General features: G+C 42.9%; 1 protein-coding gene across 1 annotated transcript in view; it reads right to left on the bottom strand.

Annotated features, from left to right (window-relative positions):
- Positions 1-20,180: 20,180 nt before the first annotated feature.
- Positions 20,181-25,860, bottom strand: part of SPRING1 (SREBF pathway regulator in golgi 1) — a 44,389-nt gene continuing 38,709 nt past the window's right edge. The window contains exon 5 of the mRNA XM_077462044.1: positions 20,181-20,654. Within this exon, the coding sequence (XP_077318170.1) occupies positions 20,571-20,654 (84 nt within the window). The 3' untranslated portion in view covers positions 20,181-20,570. The remainder of the gene's footprint in view (positions 20,655-25,860) is intronic.

Here is a 25,860-nt window from a genome sequence, read left to right on the forward strand (position 1 = left end):
AGGCCTCTCTCCATTTGGTATGGGTTGTAGGAGACCCACAGGGAGGTGTTGTGGTGTCTTACACTGAGCACACACAGAACAAGCGGCTATGAAGGAAGCTACATCTGCGCGGAGACTAGACCACTGGAATTGTTGGGAAATGGTCCAAATTAGTTGATTGCCTTGGGAGAATGGTAGGTCTGGAGCAAAGCAGTGTAGAGACTCTCAGGGACAAAGCAGCTGTCACAAGGTTTCTTGGGAGGAGAGTGGATCTGGGCAGCAAGAATTCTGTCATCCAAGCCTCCTTGTTGAAATGGCAAACGTATTTAAGCATACCTTCACTGTACCCAAGGCCTTTCATTCCATATACAGTACAACACAACACACTAAAAATAATGTGCTACTGATACTACACCCCTATTTGATTAGATAGGTTTTCCTCCACCAACTCTTCTCTTTGCTGGCAGGGATACAGTCATACAGGTAACCTACTTCATATTCTATGGTCATGGAAAAATCCGACTAGCGTCTGGCAGAAGATCTTCTAGTTTACTTCCATGATCACTGGGATCTTAATAAACCCTAGCCCTGCTCTTGCTATTCTAAATATACGATTGGTGACTTCCCCACTAGTTATCGCACTATAGTTACTCATATCCTACTCATGGCCAGACTTACCATAGTTAAACACTGGAGAACACAGCTGGAACCTAATCTGTCTAAAGTTATTACCCTAACCCATTACTTAAATGAAAGACTACTGTCTCTAAGATCTGCCTTGTATGTCACTTTCAAGAAGCTATGACAACTCTCTGGCTTAACTGGTGTAATAATAAGGAAATTGCATTACCATGCTTGTCCCCTGTGCTGTACTGTAGCATTGCATACCTACTGTGACATTTACTTTTGTATTATACTTTTTTTCACTAAGCTTCTTGTACACTGTTTGTATCCTTGCAGTGAATATTATCAATAAATATTTATTAAAATAAAAGAGAAATTTTATATGGGAATCTCATTTGCCAGGGAACTTTAAGGGCTTTAGATCTACAGGATGTTTACCTGCATTTTCCAATCAAACAGTCTCACCAGAGGTATCTCAGATTTGCCATACAAGCCAAATCAGGCCTACACAGCTGGCACATCAGACTTCTTCCATTTGGTCTCTCAGCAGCTACCCACATTTTCACAAAGATCCTTGCCAGACGTAATGTATCTACATGTACAAAGGATTTTTATTTTACCATATCTGGGTGACTTTCAAGTTTTTGCTCAAGACAGCAAAACACTTTTCTCAGATATAAGTCTTGTCTTGGAAACATTGCAGAAATTTGGCTGGGTGGTGATCTAAGACAAATCAACCTTGACGCCTTTTTAAGTCAATTACAGAATAGATGCTGTGCTACAAATAATTCTTACCAGAAGGAAGGATGCAAAGAATTGTTTCTTCAGTGCATATAGTCAGACAGCTGTCAAGTGTGTTATAAATCATAAACATTAGACATCATAACGTCTGTGATTCCAGAAGCGGGTTGAGCTCAGGTTCACTCCAGAGGACTGCAGAGATTCATATTGGAGACCTGCGACCACAGCCAAGCTTCACTGAAGACCATAGTTATAGTTTTCACCAGAGGTTTCTCAGGATCTTTCTTAGTGGAAAGAGACATGGAACCTTGCAGAAGGCCAGGCTTGGGCTCAGAATCTTTCATGCAAGATCACTACCGACATAAGTGCATGGGAATGGGGACCCACACAGAAGGCTTACGGGCTTATTGTACGTGGGAAGAAGAACTAAAGGACAATATTCATTTCAGAAAGCACTTGGCTATAGAAAAAGTGTTGTAATGAGGAATACATCTAGTGCAGCCCCAGCCCATGAGAAACTGGTTCTTCACTCGCATGTCCCTGATAATCTCCACTCCTTGGAGTTTGTCCATCCGGATACAGTATCACACATTTTTGTAAATATTTTATTTATTCAGTGTGACAACACTGAAGAAATGACACTTTGCTACAATTTAAAGTAGTGAGTGTACAGCTTGTATAACAGTGTAAATTTGTTGTCCCCTCAAAAAAGCTCAACGCATATACATTAATATCTAAACTGCTGGCAACAAAAGTGAAAATGTCCAAATTGAGTGTACAACTTGTATAACAATGTAAATGTTCTGTCCCCTCAACATAACTCAACAGACAGCCATTAAAGCCCCAACCACTGGCAACAAAAGTGAGTACACCCCTAAATAAAAATGTCCAAATTGGGCCCAAATTGTCCTTGTTTTGTGTGGCCACCATTCATTTCCAGCACTGCCTTAACCCTCTTGGGAATGGAGTCCACAAGAGCTTCACAGGTTGCCACTGGAGTCCTCTTCCACTCCTCCATGATGACATCACGGAGCTGGTGGATGTTAGAGACCTTTGCGCTCCTCCACCTTTCGTTTGAGGATGCCCCACAGATGCTCAATAGGGTTTAGGTCTGGAGACATGCTTGGCCAGTCCATCACCTTTACCCTCAGCTGCTTTAGCAAGGCAGTGGTCATCTTGGAGGTGTGTTTGGGGTCATTATCGTGTTGGAATACTGCCCTGTGGCCCAGTCTATGAAGGGAGGGGTTCATGCTCTATTTCAATATGTCACAGTACATGTTGGCATTCATGGTTCCCTTGATGGACTGCTCCCCAGTGCCGGCAGCACTCATGCAATCTTAGACCATGACACTCCCATCACCATGCTTGACTGTAACCAGTGAGTTTATCTTGGTCTCATCAGACCACAGAACATGGTTCCAGTAATCCATGTCCATAGTCTGCTTGTCTTCAGCAAACTGTTTGCAGTCTTTCTTGTGCATCATCTTTAAAAGAGGCTTCCTTCTGGGATGACAACCATGCAGACCAAATTGATGCAGTGTGCGATGTATGGTATGAGCACTGACAGGCTGACCCCCCACCCCTTAAACCTCTGCACCAATGCTAGCCACACTCATACGTCTATTTCCGAAAGACAAACTCTGGATATGACGCTTAGCACATGCACTCAACTTCTTTAGTTGACCATGGCAAGGCCTGTTCTGAGAGGAACTTGTCCTGTTAAACTGCTGTATGGTCTTGGCCACCATGCTGCAGCCCGGTCCAGGGTCTTGGCAATCTCCTTATAGCCTAGGCCATCTTTATGTAGAGCAACAATTCTTTTATTCAGATCCTCAGAAATTTCTTTGCCACGAGGTGCCATGTTGAATTTCCAGTGACTAGTATGAGAGAGTGATTAAACCAAATTTAACACACTTGCTCCCCATTCATACCTGGGACCTTGTAACACCGAGTCACATGACACCAAGGAGTGAAAATGGCTAATTGGGCCCAATTTGGACATTTACACTTAGGGGTGTACTCATTCATAGTTTCATAGTTTGTTAGGTTGAATAAAGACACCAGTCCATCCAGTTCAACCTGAGTGAGTGTCTACAATGGTCCCTTTCCCTGTACATTGCTACACCCACATCGGTCCCTATCCTCAAGGAGCCCACAATCCAAGGTCCCCATTCATATACTAGGGCCAATTTTGGACAGAAGCCAATTAACCTACCTGCATGTCTTTGGATTGTGGGAGGAAACCCATGCAGGCACAGGGAGAACATGCAAACTCCAGGCATGTAGTGTCATGGTTGGGATTTGAACCAATGACCTTCTTACTGCTAGGTGAGAGTGCTAACCACTACACCACTGTGCCGCCCAATTGTTTTGCATTGTATTGCCAGATGCAAAACATACCACTCTGGTACAGATAGTGGCTTGGCTACAGAGTCTGCGTGGTAAAGTCATCATGGTTGCAGAGCTACCGAACATTGTTGCGACAAATGCAAAAAGAAGGGGAGACTTTCTCCAATTTTTTGTGACCATTCAAGAGTTGTGGGAATGGAAGAAAAGGACCAAACAAGGCTGTGACACCATAAGCACTCGGGACCAAGTATTTTGAGATCAGTTTATTTTGGGGATCTGAGATGGTCCCCTTTAGGGGGTTGCTACAGGACTGAGGGCTAATGCACAGTGAAGTTCAACATTATCCTTCTAGAAGCAGTAGAATGAGAACAGGAGGGGGCAGAAGCTAAATTGCCAGTCCCCAAGGGAGACTGGAAGCTCCTGTTGAGAGAGGATGCTGCTACTCCCTTCCCCATCTCTGCTCTGGAAACTGCCATTAGGGATTCACTACCATTCAGCAAGAACTATCTGTGGTGAAACAAGACCTTGAGCAGGCTCTGTCAGGCAGTAATCCCTTCCAACAAGACCCAGATCACGTGTAAATCTACATTTGTCACTTACCTTATCATTTGCCCATGCCAGTTGCAATATGTGGGATGTATCAAACGGTACCTATGCACCCGCATAAATGATTATCTTAATAACATCAGAAAGGGATTCCCGAAGCACAGCCTCTCTAATCATTTTAGGCTACACCACAATAGGGATCCAAGTTTGGCAAAAAAATTTGGGATAGACAAAATAGACGCCGATTGGAGGGGGGTAATATGATCCAAAGAATATCGAAAAACAAAACGGAATGGATCTATAAGTTAAACACACTCTCGCCCGCTGGTATCAATGTGGATATTGACCTACATTTTTATTTATCTATTCTTAATTTTGCATGACAATTTGTAAAGGGGAGATCCAACGCATTTGAATCCATCCTGTTATCTATTCTTTTGCTTTTTGTTGTAGGATAGCCTAAAATATCTTGATTTTATTTAATTGTTTAAATATTATATAGTTTTAAATACATTTTATATCAATTTTTTCTCATTAAAAATAAAAAATAAATATCTTAATATATCTCCTCATTCCCCACAAGATGGCAGTATATAAATGTGAATATTTTTTGTATCAAACTTTTTCTCTTTCTGGCCACTAGATGGTAGTGATATTTCCTGACAGACTCCATGGCAGCAACGTGTGGGTTAAGTCCCGCCTCCACTACCCATAGGACACTACTCCCATAAATCTTTGCTCCCTGCCCCTGGCCGTGTTCTTTTTTTGTCCTCCTCCGAAGGACCCAGAAGTGGTCTTCCTACCTGAAGATTTATCATCCCCACGATCGAGGTCGGCCGGTCTGCGACTCTGGGTCTGGAAAGTCGCATTACTCCGCTAAGCCCTAGCTATTAGCAGGGTATGGAGTGGGCAGTGGAAGAGGCGCTGTGAAGAAGCCCATGTCCTGGCCACTGGCAGGCAGGCTGCGCATTGGTCGGATAGCCAGCTATTAGCAGGTGACCTGTTTTGCCCCCTGGAAAGTCCGGTGTCATCTTACCTTATCTTCGGCCGAGTGATCGATCGTGGTGGGAGTGGTGAGAGGTTCTAAAAGTTCTTTATGGCAGCAGTTTTTGTATCTTATTATCTGTCTTCGTTTGTTTCTGTTTGTTTGTGTGTGCAGGCATGGCGGCTGGTTCTTCCGCGTTCCAGCCGCCGTTCTACTTCCGGGTTTGCGTTTTCGGCCGTACTGCGCATGCGCGAACGCGGTTGAGATCGAGGCTTGGTTTCGCGCATGCGCGATAGCGGCAAATTGCCGCTATTTCGCGCATGCGCACAGGCACGGCGGTGACATCACAGGGGCGGGCTATTTAAATGTGGAATTTGTCTGCAAGCTTTGGGAATGCTTGCGGGCTGTTGCGGTGAATTCCCCCTGCCTCTGTGTTGCATCCACTGGTAAGTGGCATTCTGGGATAGGGAGGCTATCCCTTCCCTGTCCCTTGCACTGATCCCTTGTCATCTTTTCAGCGCGTATGGATATCGCTGAGGACATGGATTCCTTACCGCCTGCTTGTGGCCAGCCCTCTCATAAAAGGTATTTCTAATGATCACCTGAAGGTCTGGTGGGGGAGGGGTATTTATCTGTTAGCTCTGTCCTGATGTCTTGTCTCTTGTGGTTTCTTGTCTTGTTCCTTTTTCAGCCCTTCCAGGTCAGAACAGCATCGCAGCTCTCATAGAGGGAGCGACTCCTCCAAGTCGCATCACCGGCACTCCTCTTCCAAATCTAAACATTATGGTTCCTCCTCAAGATCAGGACACCGTAGTGAAGAAAGATCGCACTCCTCGAGGACTCAATCTAGTCACTCAGCTAGTGCCTGTTGGGGGTGTAGAGCTCTTGTACCGGCAGGAAAATCTTTATGCGACCCTTGCTACGCCAAGGCTTTCAATGAAAGGGGTGACGCGGATCAACAACTTAAAACCCTGGTGGAAAAAGTTGTTAAGGAGTCCCTCAGAAATATTGAGGGCCAGTCCTATGTTCCCCCGGCAGAGCCGCCACTTTCTCCAGGAAGGGAGACTCAGTTGCAGGATACTTGGGAATCCTCTGTGCATAGCCACCCCTCAGCTGCCTTGTCTGACAGTGACTCTGATGAAAGTGATCCCTGTGTGGGCTTTGATTTCGCTCTACTGCCTCCTCTGGTCAGAGCTGTTAGAGAGACACTGAACTGGGAAGATTCTGTGGCTGCTCCTTCCAAACAAAGAAAATTCTTTAAGCAATTAAAGAAGGAACGGATTAATTTTCCTTTTATCTCTGAGCTAGGTGAGATTATCACAGATGAATGGGGCAAGGTGGAGAAGAAAAATTCCATGCTATCAAAGGTTTCGAAACTCTATCCTTTCAATGAAGAAGAGGTGAAGCATTTGGAGTCAGCGCCATTAGTAGACGCAGCAGTCATGAGGTTGGTGAAACATGTCACTCTTCCCTTAGAGGATACCGTGTCTTATAAGGACGTTCTGGACAGACGAATTGATGCTGATTTGAAGAGAGTGTATCTCACAGCAGGAATGGCCTGTAAGCCAGCGCTAGCTCTGGCCGCTATGTCCAAAGCAATGGAGATATGGACAGATAGTGTAGATGAGACACTTAGAAATATCTCTGAAGATACAGCTAAGAGCTCCCCTATCCAAGAGCTTAGGCTGGCCTCCGCCTTTCTTGGGGAGGCCTCTATCGACATTATACGCCTGGTGGCTTGGGTGATGCTTTCTTCTGTTACGGCTAAACGGGCTCTTTGGCTCCGCCCCTGGCTGGCAGACCCAGCCTCTAAACAAGTATGGTGCCGCATCCCCTTTGAAGGGTCCTCCCTTTTCGGCAATAAGTTGGATGAGGCTATTACCCGAGCCACTGGTGGGAAGTCGGGGTTCCTCCCCCAGGACCGGCGTTTGCAAGCCCAGAGAAGGTCTTTTCCAAAGAGACAGTACCAGGAACGAGCCAGGGAAGCTCGCAGTTACAGACCAGGCCGTGAATTTTCCAGGTCCTGGAAATCAAGACAATCCTCTTTCAAAAAATCTACAAAAAGTGATTTGAAGGGAGAGAGGGAACCAACTAAATCCTTTTGAGGTTGGGCCCGCTCAGACAGGGCAGGTGGGGGCTCGTCTTTTCCACTTTCGCCATGTCTGGGCGGCCTCGATCCAAGACTTCTGGACCGTCAAGACCGTCTCCTCAGGTCATGTTTGGACCTTCAAGGAATCTCCCAGACTCAGATGGGTCCCCACCTCTCTCCCGGCCTCAGACGAAAAAAGGCTAATTCTTCTAGCCTACGTGGAATCTTTGTTGGCTCAAGGCGCCATTATCCATGTTCCAGTCATTCAGCGAGGCATGGGAATCTACTCTCCTTTGTTTATGGTCCGGAAAAAGAGCGGGGCCTGGAGGCCGGTCATAGATCTAACCCACTTGAACAGTTTTATCAAAAAAAGAAAAATTCAAGATGGAGTCTTTATCCACAATTCAACAATCTGTCCAAGCAGGGGATTGGATGGTCTCCATAGACCTCAAGGACGCCTATTTTCATGTCCCAGTTGCAGTAAATTACCAGCAGTATCTCCGCTTCTCCGTGGGCGAAAGCCATTTTCAATTTACTTGCCTTCCCTTCGGGCTATCAACTTCTCCTCGTGTATTTTCAAAAGTATTGTTGGCAGTGGTAGCTCTTCTGAGAACCAAAGGGATTCGTCTACATCACTACCTAGACGACCTTCTGTTGTTGGCTCAAGACAAGGATCAACTTCTGGTACACAGAGAGCAGGTCATCTCCACCCTACAGGAATTCGGGTGGATCTTGAACTTGGAGAAGAGCCAGCTGGTCCCATCTCAGCGGCTGGTGTTCTTAGGGGCCCTATTCAACACTGTCAGAGGCACCATCTCATTACCAGAAGAGAAGTTGTCAGTGGTCAGGGACAGAATCCGTCCAGCCCTCTCTGCCTCTCATCTCCAGGCTCTCCAGTGCCTGAAAATTATAGGCACTATGGTAGCGACAATCCCGATGGTGAGGTGGTCACAGTGGAGGATGAGGCCCTTTCAGAAGGGTTTCCTTCATCAATGGTCAGGCAGCAAAACCCAGCTGATTCGGATCACCTTATCCATGAGGAATTCCCTTCTGTGGTGGCTCCAACGGGAAAATCTCTGCAACTGCCATTCCATTCTCCCCATCTCATGGGTCACCATAACAACAGATGCCAGCAACAGGGGTTGGGGCGCACACTGTCTGGCGGAAGTGGCTCAGGGCACCTGGATTCTCCCCTCCAGAGGGACGGTGTCGAACATCCTGGAGTTAAGGGCAGCTTTTCAAGCTCTGCTAGCCTTTCGGCATCTGATTTCAGGAGCCTCGGTCTCACTCAGGCTAGACAATACCACAGCAGTGGCGTACATAAGAAGGCAAGGGGGTACCCGAAGTCTATCCCTTCTCCAGGAGGTGGAACCGATCATGACCTGGGCTCAGAGGAACCTGAAGGATCTGACAGCATCTTATGTCCCAGGGATTCAGAACGTTCAGGCAGACTTTCTTTCCCGGATACTTCTGGACAACAACGAGTGGTCTCTCCACGAGGAAGTGTTCAACTGGATCCTGACGATGGGGCTCTCCCCAGAAGTCGACCTGTTTGCCTCCCCTTGCAACAAAAAACTAGAGAAGTATTATTCAAGGTACAGGGATCCTCAAGCCTACGGGGTGGATGCCTTGACAGAGAAATGGTTCCACAAGGCCTATGCCTTTCCCCCAACTCCTATTATTCATCAGTTCCTGAGGAGACTCAGGTCAGAGACAGCAGAAGTGATAGCCATAATTCCCTATTGGCCCAACAGACCCTGGTTTCCGCTTCTGATGCTCCTCAGTGTCAGGGATCCAATTCCTTTACCATCCAGGCCAGACCTTCTGTCTCAAGGGTCGAGATTTCATCCTTGCCCGGATCACCTGCGCCTAAAGGCTTGGTTTTTGAAAGGGGACGGTTGAAGGCTTTAGGCTGTCCTGAAGAAGTCATTCCCACTCTTCTTAGTGCTCGAAGAAGCAGTACTAACCGGGTATATGAGAGAATTTGGGCGAAGTTTGCAGATCACTTGTCTTCAAGGTCCAGTTCCTGTAATACCCTGACAGTCCGGGACGTCTTAAGCTTCTTGCAATCAGGATTGGATATCTCCCTTTCGGTTAGTTCTCTCCGGGTCCAGGTTTCAGCAATTTCAGCTTTTTCTGGAGTCGCATGGGCCAATCATCCCTTGGTCCAACAATTCTTCAAAGGAGCAGTCAGGCTTAGGCCACAAAGGAAGCCTAGATTCCCCAAATGGGACCTTCCATTGGTTCTAGATTTCTTCTCTCAACTTGACAGAACGCTCTCAATCAGAGAATTAACCCTTAAAACCTCTTTTCTGGTGGCCATAACTTCGGCGAAGAGAATCTCCGAAATTCAGTCTCTAGGTACAAAGGAACCTTTTCTCACCTTCTTTCCAGATAGGGTGGTCCTAATTCCGATGTTGGGGACAAATCCCAAGGTGACCTCTGTTTTCCATGAAAACCAGGAAATCACTCTTCCTACCTTCAATTCTGCTGGAAGTCAAGATCCACATCCACTCGATTTGGGAGTTACTCTAAAACAATATCTGGATATTACAGCTTCTTTTCGTCAATCTGACTTCCTCTTCGTACTATTCAACGGGAAAAGTAGAGGCGCCAAGGCCTCCGTTAGATCCATCGCTGCTTGGGTGGTTCAGGCAATTCAATGGGCTTATAGAGAGAAGGGCTTGGCTCCTCCTGAGGCGGTTACAGCTCACTCTACCAGAAGTCTCTCAACCTCATGGGCAGCTTCGCGCCACGTTGCACCTGATGTAATCTGCAGAGCGGCCTCCTGGTCTTCTATTCATACTTTCATGTCTCACTATTGTGTTGAGCCAGCTTCCTTATCCTCTGTTGATTTTGGTTTGAAAGTCCTGTCGGCCGACAGTGTTAAATAAATCTTTTGTTCAGCATTTTTGCCCACCCGGGTGTGTTTGGCGAGTTATTTCCCACACGTTGCTGCCATGGAGTCTGTCAGGAAAATGGAAAATTCCTATCAAAATACTTACCGTAATTTTCCTTTCCTGATGGACTCCATGGCAGCAGGAGTTCCCTCCCAAATGGCTGGAGTAGGCTAGTTACCGAACACGGCCAGGGGCAGGGAGCAAAGATTTATGGGAGTAGTGTCCTATGGGTAGTGGAGGCGGGACTTAACCCACACGTTGCTGCCATGGAGTCCATCAGGAAAGGAAAATTACGGTAAGTATTTTGATAGGAATTTTCCATTTTTTCCCAAAAATAGCCCCCTATTTCTTGTTCCCTGCTATTTGTTGTTTGTCCACAAGATGGCAGGGTTTTAGAAGATTTGTTTAGATTTTTTCACTTTCAACCTTTTTTTTCAGCGAAGTGGCTGCAAAGAGGTAGCAGGAGCTCAACAGTGTTGATATGCTTCTGAAATTTTAAATAATTCAGTGAGTACCGTATCTCTTTGACTTTAAGGTCTTCTATAGCTTTGGTATGTTACTGCAATACTTTATTGAGTAGTATGGAGGGATTGATCCGGATTGGATATTCCCTAATGGGCAGACTTGTATAAAAGCGGACCTGACATTCATGATCACATGACCCCTGAAGAGGTTGGTGTGTACCAGTGAAACTGGTAGGGTGCTTGATTGTGATACGTTATCGCTGCTGTTTTTGAAGCACAGCTGGAACACACCACTGCATTTCCATGGACATGGATTTCTAAGCTGCAAGAATTCGCTGTTTTTATCTTGTTTTTACCTGTTTTTTGGAATAAAACTGTGACATACTTCACTATGGAAGAACCTTCTTTTTCATTTTTCCCACTAACCATTGGACAAATCCCTTCAAATCGTTTTGTTCCTGGGAACGTGCTCAAACAATCTGGATTCACTCTGGTGTGTGTGTCCTGGAGGTCGGTTAAACGATGGGAGCACCATTGGGATCATGCACAACTCCTGCTGGATATATCCATATGCGATTTATGACTACCTGTAATAGGGGTCATGGAAGTCTGGTGAGTAGGATATGTGACAGTTGATGGTGTTGGAAGATATTTCAGTCAAATTTACCTACTGTCCAGCAAGGATTTGAAGACTGTGTACACTATCTGAAGTTGAAACATTGTTTGAAGACTTTGATACATTGTTTGAATATTCACTATTTGCACTACTGAACTTATTTGTTGCTTGAACTTTTTATGCACATATTATGTGTATTACGTTGGTGCTCAGTTGAAATCACTTTAGCATATTTGCACTTTATTAGGGAAGGTTTTTACACATCCAGGACCCAGATCTGGATTGGAGGTTGACAATGTGACCAGCGAGGGCATATACATATAGCAAGTAATTGTGAGCAAGGGAAGAGTAAGACCTCTCTGCACATGCCATTAAACTAGAATTTCCTGTGGCAGAGGAACGACCTATGGGAACTACTTCTAGTCCCAGGCTTGACTCCAAGATGATATCTTTGTGCCCAGTGTTACCAAGGTTTTGGATGGTCACCAGGTGCAATGTTTGGTTGACAATGGGTCTGAGGTAACCATAATGGAGTACACCTTCTACCAGCAGCAGTTTGGGCCTGACTTGGCTCACATTGTGTCAGGGCTGGGCTCTCAGCTCTCCCTTCTCAGTGCACAGGTTGCTCAGCTGTCAGTTAATTGCCAGCATTCATCATTCCACAGTGGCTTACCTGGTGATCATTTCCTGTTTGTCAAGTCCATCCCACAGCCAGCTCCTTCTGGCTATTTAAACTGCCTGGTTCATTTCTTCCGTGCCTTCGCCTTGGTCAAACATATCTGTAGACTCTCTGCTGTGTTGAAGACTTGCCTGGCTGACGTCACTTCTGGTTCCTGAGCCTGTGTGCTGCCTCAGATCTCTGGCTTCCTGATTTACTGGTTTATTTTAACTTCCTGCTTTGGCTACTGTACCCTGGCTATGTTTTGACTACGTTTACTATTTTTGCCATTTTATTAAAAGGTATGATTTTTACTGCATTTTCTGTCTCTGATTCATGGTTCCTGAAAAATTGAAGGCATTCAACAGTCTCCCCATACCAGTAGGGGGGGGGGGGGGGGGGTCACGTGGATGTCCATCCAAGTGTTCGATTTGATAATAGATCATATTGGAGTGGTAGTAACACATGGTTCAGTCTTAACAGATGTCCTGGAAGTGTTTAGCATGAATGTCTTGCAGGAGTTGGATTTAAGACACCACAATACAAAAGGTGCAAAGACAGCATCAAAGCTTCATCAATGCATTTTAAGCCCAAGGTAGGCAGGATAACTTTGTTATGTGTAGGGTAGGTGGGAGTGTGTTTACCACCTCATCATATTCTAAAGCTATTACCATGACTGGAGCTATATCCACCTCCTTGCAATTGCAAGGATCAACTGCTGGTATTTGCTGGGGGGTTGCGTTGGGTCACTCAGTTGGCCTGACCAAGTACACAATTAAGCCAGGGAAACTACACAGTAATGTCAATGCTGTATCTCAATATACCCTGGAACAGCCACCTGGGTATATAGACCAGAAATTAGAAAAATCCAAGGTTGCTCCCTCCAAAGTAAGTGAATTGGAAATTTCAAATGTGTCAGCTGTTTAGAGTGGGTACCAGCTGCACAATTTGCCTGACATATACACTTTAGCAGAATGGGCCAACCTGCAATGGCAAGACCTGGAAATCCCTATCCAAGAATCAGAAGCCCATTTTTTAAGAGTGGATCTGACTTCCTGCTTGTTCAACAGCTGCTTTGGCAGTGGGACCTACTTGGAGTATGAGATGGGTTGGTATATCGATGGTCCAGTGTTCCTACTGAACAGTCAAGATATGTCAGTTGGTGATTATACAATCAATTTTTGGGAGTCTGCCAGATTCTACACAGCATCAGTGCCCAATTTTTGCTGACCGCACCAGGGTATATGCCCACGGGTATTTTTCCTGCCCTGGATTGTCAGCTTGGGTGCCGCAGGCCTAACAAGAAGGTTTAAGTACTCTTCATAAGGAACAGATTAAACACACAACTCCTCTCATAATTACAACGGCAAAACAGTTTGATTTGCTAACCGTGGACTTCTGAGTGTGGGTGAGACAAATGCCGGTATTGGTGTTTATGGATCACATCTGTAAATTTGCTATTGTGGTTTCTACATGAGATCAAACAGCCATCACCACAGCCAAGCTCTTTTGGATACATGTAGTGCAGCCACATTGCTGTCCAAAATGGATTCTCTCTGGCCAAGTTACTCATTTTTAATTGCAAGTGTTTTTTTTCAGTTGTGCTGGTTGAGTGGAATTTATAAAAATGCATAGCATCTGCAAGAGACCCGAGTATGTTAATGCCTTAACTAAACTCTTCTGAGCTTGATTAATACGCTGAAGCAAGAGCATCGTGACTGTTGGCTGCAGAATGTGTATGATGTGGCTTGGGCCTACAATTCAAGCCTCGGGGTATAAGCCCTTTTTCTTAATGTTTGGATGCACCCAAACCTGTGTCTAAGTGATCTCCTAACAAGTGGCTTCAGGACTGGTGGTGCCTGGATAAGGCTAAGTAGGTGGTATTGGAGCATCACCAAAACCTGGCAGATGAGTCTATGGTTGATCTATTACCCCTTAAACCCCTGGGGATAGAGTGCTTGTTCGAAATATTAGGTATGTTGGGGTAGTAAATTGGAGTCTCCCTGGGAACCCTGTCCATATGGCATTGAGAAACAACCCTTGGGCCCTGAACCTGCTCTATTTCTTCAGGTTGGACAGAGTTCATTGAGGTAAGGATGCCTTTTATATGGGCTCCAAGCAGCCATCTTGTGGAGGACATTCATCCTATTGGATACTGAAGTCCACGAGATTTCATCAGCCATCTTGACTGAAGATTCTTTAAATGGGGGATCATTTGGCGCTCTTACAGCATGGTAATAAGTCAGGGATATAGCCTAGCTGGCTAGGGATAGCATATGAGTAGAAAAGGGAGAGGTTCCTATTGAGAAGGGACAGAGCAGGTTTTTTTTTCAGGGTGTTACTTCGTACCGCTTTCTGGAGCAGGCTCTTACTGTTAGACATAGGCTGCAGTACTCTGGGATATCACAGTGTTTAGAGGCAGTGTAACCACCCCTCTAACATAAGCACTCCTCCAGCAACTGCAATTGCGAGTCAGTTCATAACGTTGCTGTAAAGCTGCCTCTTACATTATACAGTATCTCTTGATGAATAGAAAAAAATATTATACTCTTCTCATACCAATTCCATAACTATATCTGCTTGGTTAAATCTACTTCAAGTTTTTACAAGTAAAACAGTGCCAAATAATTGGTGTGGTGTTTTCTTTTAAGTTCTGGTATGCTCACTTGGCCCCTGTCAACAAACTTTTCAATTGAAGGTTTTATGCAAAGGTATGGAAAACTTTAACTGTATCTATTCTGTTAGTGGAGATATTATCCAAACAGGAGTTGGGAATAGGTGATCATAGAGTTCTCCTAAAGTGCAAAAATTTGCTTTATCAGCATTCTTAGATATGAAACCAACAGAAGGTCCTCGGATCAATAGCTTCTAAGTGACTAGAAAATACTGCATACATAGGATCTGTTTAAATAGATTCAAATATTGAGCGATCAGAAATTTGACTTTCAAAATGTTTTTCTTACTTGCCATCCATCGATCAATCTACAATGCCGGTTTTTCAAAGACTAATTTTTGAGCATTCTAAATGACCGGGTGAAATGAAAACCAGATCCCATGTAGTTTACAAAAGTAAATTCAAAGTTCCACAGAGATCAGGAAGTGGTGCTCATAACTTTCTCTAACTCACCCAAAACCCTTTAAGGGTTAAAACAGGTAATGCGGAGGCGACCTATTGACTACTAAATGCCTGTCAACTGAGACACTGAACACCATCACAAGTGTAAATGACTCTTAAAATTGTGTTACTGACCCAGAACGAGTATAGAAAGTGTTGTGTATATGGTGGGATCTTACTGGTAGAGCATACTCTGTCCAGTAAAATTCCAGGCTGATGACAGAATCCTGTAGTAACAAAACATGAAGTTGAATATCAAAGGATAGAATCAAACACTTAAGACATGAATAGATAAAAATAGCGAAATGCTGGAGTTCTTGAGTATTGCTGTGGTTGACAAAGATCAGCATATTCTCATCTAGAGTCTTCCAGTGTAATAACATGTACATGCTCAATAGGTAAGGGGAAATATATTTATTTTCTGAATTTTTCATAGAAAAACATTCTTTTTCCAAAGGAATTGTACAACTAAAAAGTCTAATCTGGGTTTACTTGGAGTCGCATACTTTTTAGGAAGTCTGCACTGAGCTTCAACCATAATTGCAGGCATCTTCTGCATCATGCACACAAAAAGGGCATACAGACATCCTGCAGCAATTTTTACAATGCTGAGATTGATCAGGTGGTTGTAATGAAGACTGACCCTCCCATTCACAACTCATGAAAAGATGTAGCTGAAAGCTTCTATTACAGAAATAGTCTCAGGACACCTTGCATGTGCTGCCTGTTTGATATTCATATGTACACATTCATTTTCATAGAAATACACTGTGATTAAAAATTTGTGGACTTCTTACTCGTGTCTACCTACAGGCCATACTATGTAGACAGTCCCGACAGTGTTTCCAGTGAAGGATATTATAATGCTACTGAATGCAATCACATTTTAGACAATTGTGCACTTGTAATAACAGTTTTGTTATAGCTGTGCCACTGATGCAAAGTCAGGATCATATAGACATGGTATGACAAGCTTGATATAGAGGCAGTCAAGTGCTCTGATCATTAGCCAGGTCTTCTCATCCAAAACCAGTTACTGACCTAACAAATGCTTTTTTTAGCTGAGTGGGCACACATTCTCAAAGCTGCATTCCAAAATCTTGATGAGTAGGGGCTGCTTTAATCACAAAATGGGACCAATTGCTTATTAATGGCCAAGATTTTTGAATGGTTGTTCAACAATCTCACACAGTGCCTTGCAAAAGTGTTCACCTCCCGTGGCTTTTTACCTATTTTGTTACATTACAGCCTTTAGTTCAATGTTTTCTTTAATATGAATTACCGTATTTAATCGGCATAGGCATATAACAAGCACCCCAATTTTAGGAGGGAAATTTAAGGAAAAAAAATAATAAAAACTTACATTTTAAATAAAGAACTTTGAAGCAAAATTAGGGACTGCTCATCACTGCACCCTGCTCAGTGCCCATCTGCAGCCTCTAAATTGCCAGTCAATGCACCCTGCTCGGTGTCCATCTGCAGCCATTAAATTGCCCAACAATGCAGCCTGTTCAGTGCCCATCATTGTAGCCTCACCAGTGTTGGATTATCCCTGCTGTCTCAGAGGGAACAGAAGGAGCAAGCGCCGTTAAATTACACAAAGCCGCAATCTCCTGTGTACCCAGCACTCCATCACTCACAGCCATGCTTCCTGGCCCTGCTCATATGATAGACAGAACACTGGCCCAATACAGGGCCAGAATGCATGGCTGTGCGTGACGGAACACCGGGTACACAAGAGATCGTGGCTCTATGTAATTCAGCCGTGCTCGCTCCTCTTCCCTCAGAGGCAGCAGGGATGGGCATATAACACACCCGACTGGGGTTCTCAAATCCCTCTGTGCCCCTAAAAAAGACAGAGGGTGACTTACACATAAGAGGGCCTCGGGAAGCTGGAAAATTGGTTTCCAGAGCACTCTAAGGTAAGCTGGGTTCCACGAGCCCCCCACCCAAAGTGGCTCCTGTCACAGAGGGCAACAGCCATGAACCAGAAGAATCAGTTTTCTAGCAGACTTTCTATGAACAGAGCAGAGTTAAATGGTGTGGGAAGTAGCAGGGGTAAGTATTCTCTCTTCTTTATAAGTACATGCTTGCTTTATTAAAACCCTTAATATGACCAAGTCGCTTTCTTGTTGTTTTTTTTTTCCCCAGTCAATGTTTTCTTGAAGTCTCTGGCAGAAAGTCAAAATGACATGTTGAATAGTAGAAACTAGTATCATGGGAGGATAAAGTATTTCAGATCACTTCTGAACTATAAGAAATAAATATCTAATATTGATTTATAAAAATTTTTTTACAAAAACAAGTATAGTAAGAACTTGAATGACTTCCATAGATAAACAGAAGATAAACCAAAAAAGTGCAATAAAAACATTTGTATTACAATCTTTGTCTCTCTAGGCCAGGAGTCAGCAAGTTGTCGATCACATCCCTTTCTTGCCGACCCAACAGGAGGGGAGGGTCAGCATTTACTAGAACCAATTTTCTGTATTTTCCTCCTGTAGCACCTGAAATCCAGCTCCTCTTCCTCTCCTTCCCGCTGGCGTTCAGCTGCTGCAGGAGGAAAATACAGAGGATAGGTTTCAGTAAATGCCACACCTGCCATCCCCATCTAGGTTCTCCTTTCTTCTGCTACTTGGGGTCATGTGTTCCCCTGCCCCCCCCCCCCCCCCGCCACACACACACACAAGGATTCTGCTGGCTTCCCCTCCTCCTTCTCCTGCTGCAGGAGATTGTTTAAGGATAGGGAACGGGGAAATGGGGTCAGTAATATGTAATTTACCGTCCTCTTCTTTTTCTGAATTTATGAACACACTAAAAGATCAGGATTGATCACTCACTGTATTCATTCATAACTGAAGCTTTGTAAACTGTGTTTATTATGCTTCAGTTTGTGAATTAACAGGACTTTGCAGAGCTCTTTCTGTCCATTCATTCTATGCAGCTCAGGCTGCAGAGATGGAGGATTAAGGACTGTGTCCTCAATCTCCTTTCTTTGTCTGAAAAGTTAGACATTAGGGATCTGTTTAGACCCCTGATATTTTACCAAAGCCCCCCAACAAGGCTGTTAAAATAATTGTAAAAAAATTTAATTGTAAAAAAAACACTACAACTGAGATTGTCCCTGCCCTACTGACTGACACTTTGCATCTTTAATATAGGCTAAGTTTTCGATTTTTCTACATTTTCCTGTTTAGTTAGGCCCTGTTAGTTTGTTAAATAAAAAAAGGGCAATAAACCACGGAGATCTCTGATCTCTTTCATGTTGTTCAAGTAGATCTCCAACTCTCAAAGATTATCCCTTCTCTATGGAGCCTCCAAGTGCCTACTATACTTGTTTCTGGATTATCTATTTTGGAGTGCTGATACCACCTCTCCGCATCTAAACTATATATACTGTATATATTAGAATCAGTTTGTAACAGATTAAACTAGCGCCATGTATTTTTACATTGTGAATACACTGCCCATAGGTGTTCCAGTAAACACTGCCAAAAAAAGTAATGACATTTTCCTCTTCAGCACAAAGTCATTAAAAGGATATTTTTCTATTCATCCAGAGCAAACATGCCATTTGCAGTAATTACAAATATGCAAAACTGGCAAACACATGGAATTTACAACATTATGGTAATCTAATTTTAATGGAGGCCAACATGTTATGTTCTCATATACCAGTGATGTTATGATGGATTGCAGGTGGACATTCTTGAAGATGACACGTCCATCTACTTCCATCTGTCTGATGACCCAAGAATGCCAAAGGCATTGCCAAGTTACTATTGCAGAACATTATCATTTTCCAGGAAAGATTGCATTATAAACAGTGACAAGCAGACGTGGGAGAATGTAGGGAGGATGAACCTGAAAATCTGTCCCTGTCATTAATCAACTGTGCGGCAGAAACAAAAGGAAGAGAGTGAAGCTTTTGTGTTAGAAAGCAAATTAATCAGTTTTTTAGGAGATGGAGATTTAAGGCGCTGCAACATGTGTACTCATCAAACAGTTAAAAATAATGATGAAGACTTTTGAAAATACATTAATTTTGGAACTGCATTATCTTCTTGCAGTCTTAGAAAAGAGATACTGAATTTAGATAAAAAGCATTTCTACAAAAATTACTATTTGAAGTCAAATAATGTATAGTCAAAATATTCACTATATTTCAAAGCGGAAAAACAGCTGAGCATATTTGGAACATGGTGCAAAGAGAATGAAGTGCTAAAACTCAAAGTTTAGAGCAGGGGTGTCCAACCTTTTGACCTTCCTGGGCCACATTTGAAGAAGAATTGTCTTGGGACACACATAAAATATACTTACAATAAGGATAGCTTATAAGCAGAAAAAGTAAAGCAGATCACAAGTTATTAATCACTGATATTAGGGTTGCACCGATACCACTTTTTTTTTAAGACAGAGCACCGATACTTTTTTTTCCCACAAGAATTCGCCGATACCAATTACTGATACTTTTTTTTTTTTTTTTTTTTTTTTTAAAAGGTCTTTCTAAGTTTGTCAGAAAATGTCGCAAATAAGTACTTTTTTGCCTTCACTGATGTGCACTAATGAGGCTGCACTGATGGGGCACACTGATGGGGGGCACTATTATGCAGCACCGATAGGATTAGGTGGCACGGATGAGGCAGCACTGAAGGGCACAGATGGGGCGGCACTAATTATGCAGCACTGATAGGTGGCATTTAGCGGCACTGAAATGCAGCACTGATTGGCAATTGCTGGTCTGGCATAATAATGTACATTGTTCCATAGTTCAGGTCCTCTTTAAAATAAAATTCTAAAAAGTCCCACTAGTATTTCCTTTTGGATAGTACAAGAAAAACCTTTTGCAATTTCTGTATGGTTGTGTGTGTATACAGTATATTTGTTCACATTGTGGAAAACCTGCTTACAGCACTGGTAACTGCTAAACTAAGATGATCTTCTAATGAAAGTACATTAGTTTTGATGTTTTTATAAAAAAAAAAAAAAAAAAAAAAGCCTGTAGAAACATGTAATGTCCCCTAAACAATTATTTACTCACCTTATTCCCAGTTTCATTTTTATTATATCTTTTGTGACATTAAGTTTAAACAATACTGCTTAGAGAAAAGAAAAAAACCACAAGATAATTTAATAAATTAAAGTCTGAAAACAAAAAACATACGTAATTCTGGCTTAAGAAAAAGTAAAATTAAAAGGTTTGTTTTAAAACTCCTTCAATAACTACACATTGCTTGTTATTTTGTATGCTGCACTCAGTGCATACCAACTGATATGTAAACATTGTGTATACATCACCATTATATTGTATACTAGATTCAATAATAAAATGCCTTATATCAAATCAGAAATGCCACATTTTATAAATCTTCCATGTTTTCTGTTATCATACATTCAATGGCTCCCTCTGCAGTATTCTGGCCCTATCAGTCCTTGAATAAGGAGCATTTATCACATGCAGGTGGAATATCAACAACCAAAAGCTGTTCCTCGTTTTTCTTCTTTTAGAGAGGAAGAAGTTCTGGGGGATTTTCCCCATAACAGTATTTTGCCACTGGATTCCTGTAAGTGTTCTCATGTTGGACACTCTGCAAATAAATAAGCAATTACATTTATGGTTAAAAAAATAAAATAAAATATACATACGATGTCAAAATATACCTACAAATATAATAGGACAGCCACACAGCACTGATCCACTGGTTGTAGGATGGAAGAAGGACCACCACGTGACTTATATATGCTATATTTGTCTCCTAGTGTATAAGGCTCCCTGGAAGAAGCATTTTGCAAAATGCTTCGGGACCTACTGAATTATTCGATACATGATATACATTTGCTACATCTCCTTGATGTATTATGTTGACTTAAGTTATACTTAACTCTTTCTACTATAAAAATACTGGTAATTTTATAACATTGTGATGTCATTTTGTAAGGCAATATCTGGGCACCTTTAACATCCCTTTTTTCTTTTTGGTGTATTTGGCTTAAACAAACTATTTGCTCCATAAACAGAAGTGCTTCCTGTCAGCTTTGTATATACAGTATTTCTACTGTATGCAATGCTGTGTCCCAACAGGGAGATAGACAATGACTTCCCGTGCCATTCCCAGAATAAAATCAGGTCGGAACTCAGCCATTCACAGAAAGCTTTGTATTCTATGAATGAATACAAAGCTTCCTGTGACATAAGACATCATGATCTCTACCTCAGCCAATCAGAGGAAGCTTTGTATTCTAACCAGAATACATGACTGGCTGAGAAGCCCTCAGCCCAACTATTTTGTTCTGGGAGTTGGGCAGGAATACAGCACTGTATACTGTATGTAGTCGAGGCTACATATATAGTTTATACAGTGCACCTTGCAAGTACACCTGTTAGTCAAGGAAATAGCTTGGCCCAAACAAACTACCGTATTTAAAAGGCAGTTTTAGACTTTAAGAATCCCAATTAGATCACCATTGTTACTCTCTGTCTTTCTTCTACATAAAGGGAATGAGCTTATAGAGTTTAGAGGTCGACCGATATGGGTTTTTCTCTGGCCGATGCCGATGCCGATATTTAGAAATCATGGCGGCCGATAGCCGATATATGATGCCGATTTTTTTTTGGGCCGATATGTTAGGCCGATTTTATTTTAGTTATTTATTTTTTTCCTTTTTTATTTTATTTTAATCCCCCTTGATCTAACACACCTTTCCCACTGGGGCGTTTTTCAGGCGCTTTTGGGCTAAAAATAGCGCCTGTAAAATGGCTCCCCTGCAGTCTGTGTGAAACTTTCACACTGAGGCGATGCGCTGGCAGGATCTTAAAAAAAAAGTCCTGCAAGCAGCACGTTTGGAGTGGTGTATACCGCTCCTCCACCACTCCTGCCCATTGATATGAATGGGCACCACTGCTGAAGCGCATGCAATGCGATTTGGCAGCAGTGCTTCATGGGCGCATTTAACCTCTTCCTTGGCCGCTAGCTGGGTTATATGTGCCCCACTAGCAGCCAAATAGCACTGCTAAAATGATGGTAAAGAGCCGCTAAAACTTGCGTTTTACCATCAACGCCTGCCCCCTCCAGTGTGAAAGCAGCCTTCATAAGTGATACAGAAAATTTCTTACATTTAAACATTTATTAAACAAAACAAACCTCCAATCAGTTTACTTGTATGTATGATTTAGATGAAAAAAAAAAAAAAAAAACCTATATATTAAATAAAAACAGGTAGTCAAAACTTTTGTACAAAAAAAAAAAAAATGGGCTAACTTTACTGTTTTTATTTTATTTTTATTTTTTAAATAGTGTATTTTTTTCCTAAAAAAAAATGCATTTGAAAGACCTCTGTGAAAATGCCGTGTGACATAAAATATTGCAACAACCGCTATTTTATTCCCTAGGATCTCTGCTAAAAAAATATATATAATTTTTGGGGGGGTCTAAGTGATTTTCTGGCAGAAAATACAGGATTTTTACTTGTAAGCAACAAGTGTCGGAAAAGATTTAGTCTTTAAATGGTTAAACTGAGAACTTCTACACACAGAGATGACTTCATTCATTGAAGTGTAAACATTGTATCATTCTGTTCTTTTCTTGGCAGCCTGCCCAGAGAGGAGGAAAGTGTTTCTATGACGACTCAGGCAACTTACACTGACTGAAATGACTTCTGTAATAGAAAAGTCCCGCTGTAGTTCTAAATCGGCTTTTTATCAGCTCAAATCGGCCGATGCCGATTATTTAAAAAACGGCAAATATCGGCCGATATATCGGCCGGCCGATATATCGGCCGGCCGATATATCGGTCGACCTCTAATAGAGTTGAGACAATATTTGCTGTACCTTTGGCAGAGTATAGTTTGTGCATAAGGTCTAGGGCCAGCCTTAGGCCGCGTACACACGCGCGGACTGTTGGCCCAACTTTGTCCGTCCAACAGTTTGAGCGAACAGTCCGCTCAAACTTAGCATGGACGGACATGGCCACACACGACGGACGAACAGTTTGCTGAAACCGTGCGCGATGACGTGAACGGCACGTACGACGGGACGAAAAATACGACGTCCTATACACTGCAATGCAACCTTCCGACGTGGAAATCCTTTCTGAGCATGCGCGAGACTTAGTTGGCCGAACAAGCCTACACACGAGCGAACAGTCCGCTGAAACCTTGTTTCAGCGGACAGTTTTTCTGAATTTCCGTAAGACCTTGTTCGGCCAACTGTCCGCTGAAACTGTCCGCTGAAGCCCCACACACGAGCGGACTGTCCGCCCAAACACTGTTCAGCGGACAAGGTTGGGCGAACAGTCCGCGCGTGTGTACGCGGCCTTAGTTAAAAAAGGTACCTACCGATTTCAACCAATTTCTGTAGAAATGGTATGCAAGGTGAGATACTTGGGATTACTCTTCCTACAACTTGCAGAGCTTGTTGGACAAATACGGCTTTTCCATGTCACTGGCAAGAATCAATGTTATGATGAGCGATTTTTTCTACAAATGTTTGAGTGAAAATCTAACCCTGTATGGTCAGCTTAAGAGGATGATATATCAAAAGAGTGATTGTGACATACTGTAAAAAATGCCTACAATGAATACAGCCACTTTGGTGATTTGGTTTGTAACTCCAAGCACTGGTGCACGTTAGTAGAACTAAGATATGAATGTTTTCCTTCGGGGATGGTCAGCTTTTGTAGCAGCAGTGCAGTACAATATAGGGTATTTGTCTTGCAAATAAAATATACATTCCTGTCAGTAGGTTTTTTTTCTTTTTTGCTTTAATACACACAGGACATATTGAGCTAAAAAGTCTACGATGGAGAAATCTTCAGAATAATGAGACATTGCCTCTAATCAGGCCCTAAAATAATCACATTATCTTACCCTTAATTGAGGATGGCTGCCACTAATTGCAAGCATTTGGCATAAAATGTATACATAGAATCAATCATGTCAGTGTTCTCATTCAGTTGCCATCTGTGTAGTTCCTAGCCTGGACAAGCATACAGGTTTCAGCTGTATCGTCAGCACGCTGCAGAGGACTTTCATATTCCCAATCATTATCATATAGATTTATAATTAAAAGAAGCATCTTGGTTTGACATTGAAGAACAAAATGTCAGGTTGTTTTGTTGATTATTTATGGCAGTAGAGAAAAAGATGAATATGGACAATCTGGTCCTCCCATTACTGCCTTGTGGGTGAGTAGTGGGAAGATTGTTCAACAGGAACCAAACTGTACAAGTAGGTTGGTTTACCAGAGACACAAAGGGCCCCATTTGTTACGGAACTATCCGATCCATCCACATTTGTCCACATTAAATGACAGCTGTACCTTTGTAAATGTAGAATTCAAAACTTTAAAAGGAAAAAAAAAAAAAAGGGGGAGAATTCCAGGTTTCCTGGCACTTTTAATAATTTATATGGGCGAGCTTGGACCAGACAAATTATTTGCATGCCAGAACAGACTAGTCACTGCTTTACCTGTAACATACTGTAGTATTTTGGGCCACGTAAAGCAAGTGAAGCTGTGTTCCAGTAGCAGTACTTGTTACTACTGGATACAGAGTACCCTGTACTGCATTTCCACCATTTACGAGAACCCTTTTTTTTGCTTTTTAAAATTAATAAAATACAAGGCTTCCTCTGACTGGCCAAGGTAGAGAGGCAAGTAGATGATGTTACCATCTCCACTTTGACCAATTAGAGGAAGCTTTGCATTTATTGATAACAATACAGGGTTTCTCCTTAAAGTGGAGTGCCATCCATTTTTTTTTTTAACTTTGTCTGTGCTGCATGCCCTTAGCTCATACTATTCACAATGGGAATTTTTTTTTTGCTCATAATTACCTTTTTTATTATTTCTCCATGACTTTCTCCTTTCCCCCACCTAGGCGATTACGTCACTAGGCGAGTCACAAGGATTCCTGGGAGGCAGCATCATGTATCCCAGGAGTCCCTGCGAACCACCTACTGCCGAAATCTCACATTATTTGTAGCTAGGAAATGACGTGAATGGGAGTTAGCCCAGCTGAATGAATACTGGGAGTTGTAGTCTCCTAACCGGAAGAAAACAATGGGGCCGCAGATATTCTGGGACTAAAATGTCCTACAATGCTCCTGTTGTGATTGTCCCTCCACTGTGGGCAATGAGGGGGGGGGGGGCTGGCAGGAAGCCGGGTGGAGAACATAACGATAGAGCCACTCTCTTCTCTGCTGATAGGAGAACGGGAGTAGGGGGGCAAGTGGGGGAAACATTCTAACAGCCCACCTCCCCCTTGTCACGCTGCCACCACTTCACAGCAACGCCACGGTACACAGTACACTCGGTGGCAGCTGGAGAGACTTGTTACCTTCCTCTCCTCTGACAGGTTGCTATAGCAATGGGACGGGAACTTACGCCAATGCTGATGTTGCTATAGCAACCTGTCAGGAAGGACAGTCTCACTAATGTAATAATGTGCAGGATCTAGAGGTGCATGCTGGGTAGTCAGCTGCACAGAAATACAGGAAATTAACACTGGAGGGCTTCAGATGCCCACAACTAAAATGGAACCTGCCTGCTTCCGAGATCAGCATGTAACAAACTATTTTTAAAGAAAGTAAAAGTGCAGAAAATATGACATGTTATGACAATTCCAGAGCTGTCTTTAAAAAAAAAAAAAAAAAAAAGTTTGGGGGACTGGAACTCTGCTTTAATAGTGAAGATGCAGTATGGGAGACTCTTCATACTCAGCAGTAGAAGGAAAGTTACTGGTACTGCTGTCAGAACACCTAACAAATGTTTAACTTATAAAGCAATACTCAATCCA

This window comes from Lithobates pipiens, unplaced genomic scaffold (assembly GCF_037356315.1).
Source record: "Lithobates pipiens isolate NorthernLeopardFrog02 unplaced genomic scaffold, aLitPip1_a1.2 Scaffold_3, whole genome shotgun sequence".
NCBI classification, from domain to species: domain Eukaryota; kingdom Metazoa; phylum Chordata; class Amphibia; order Anura; family Ranidae; genus Lithobates; species Lithobates pipiens.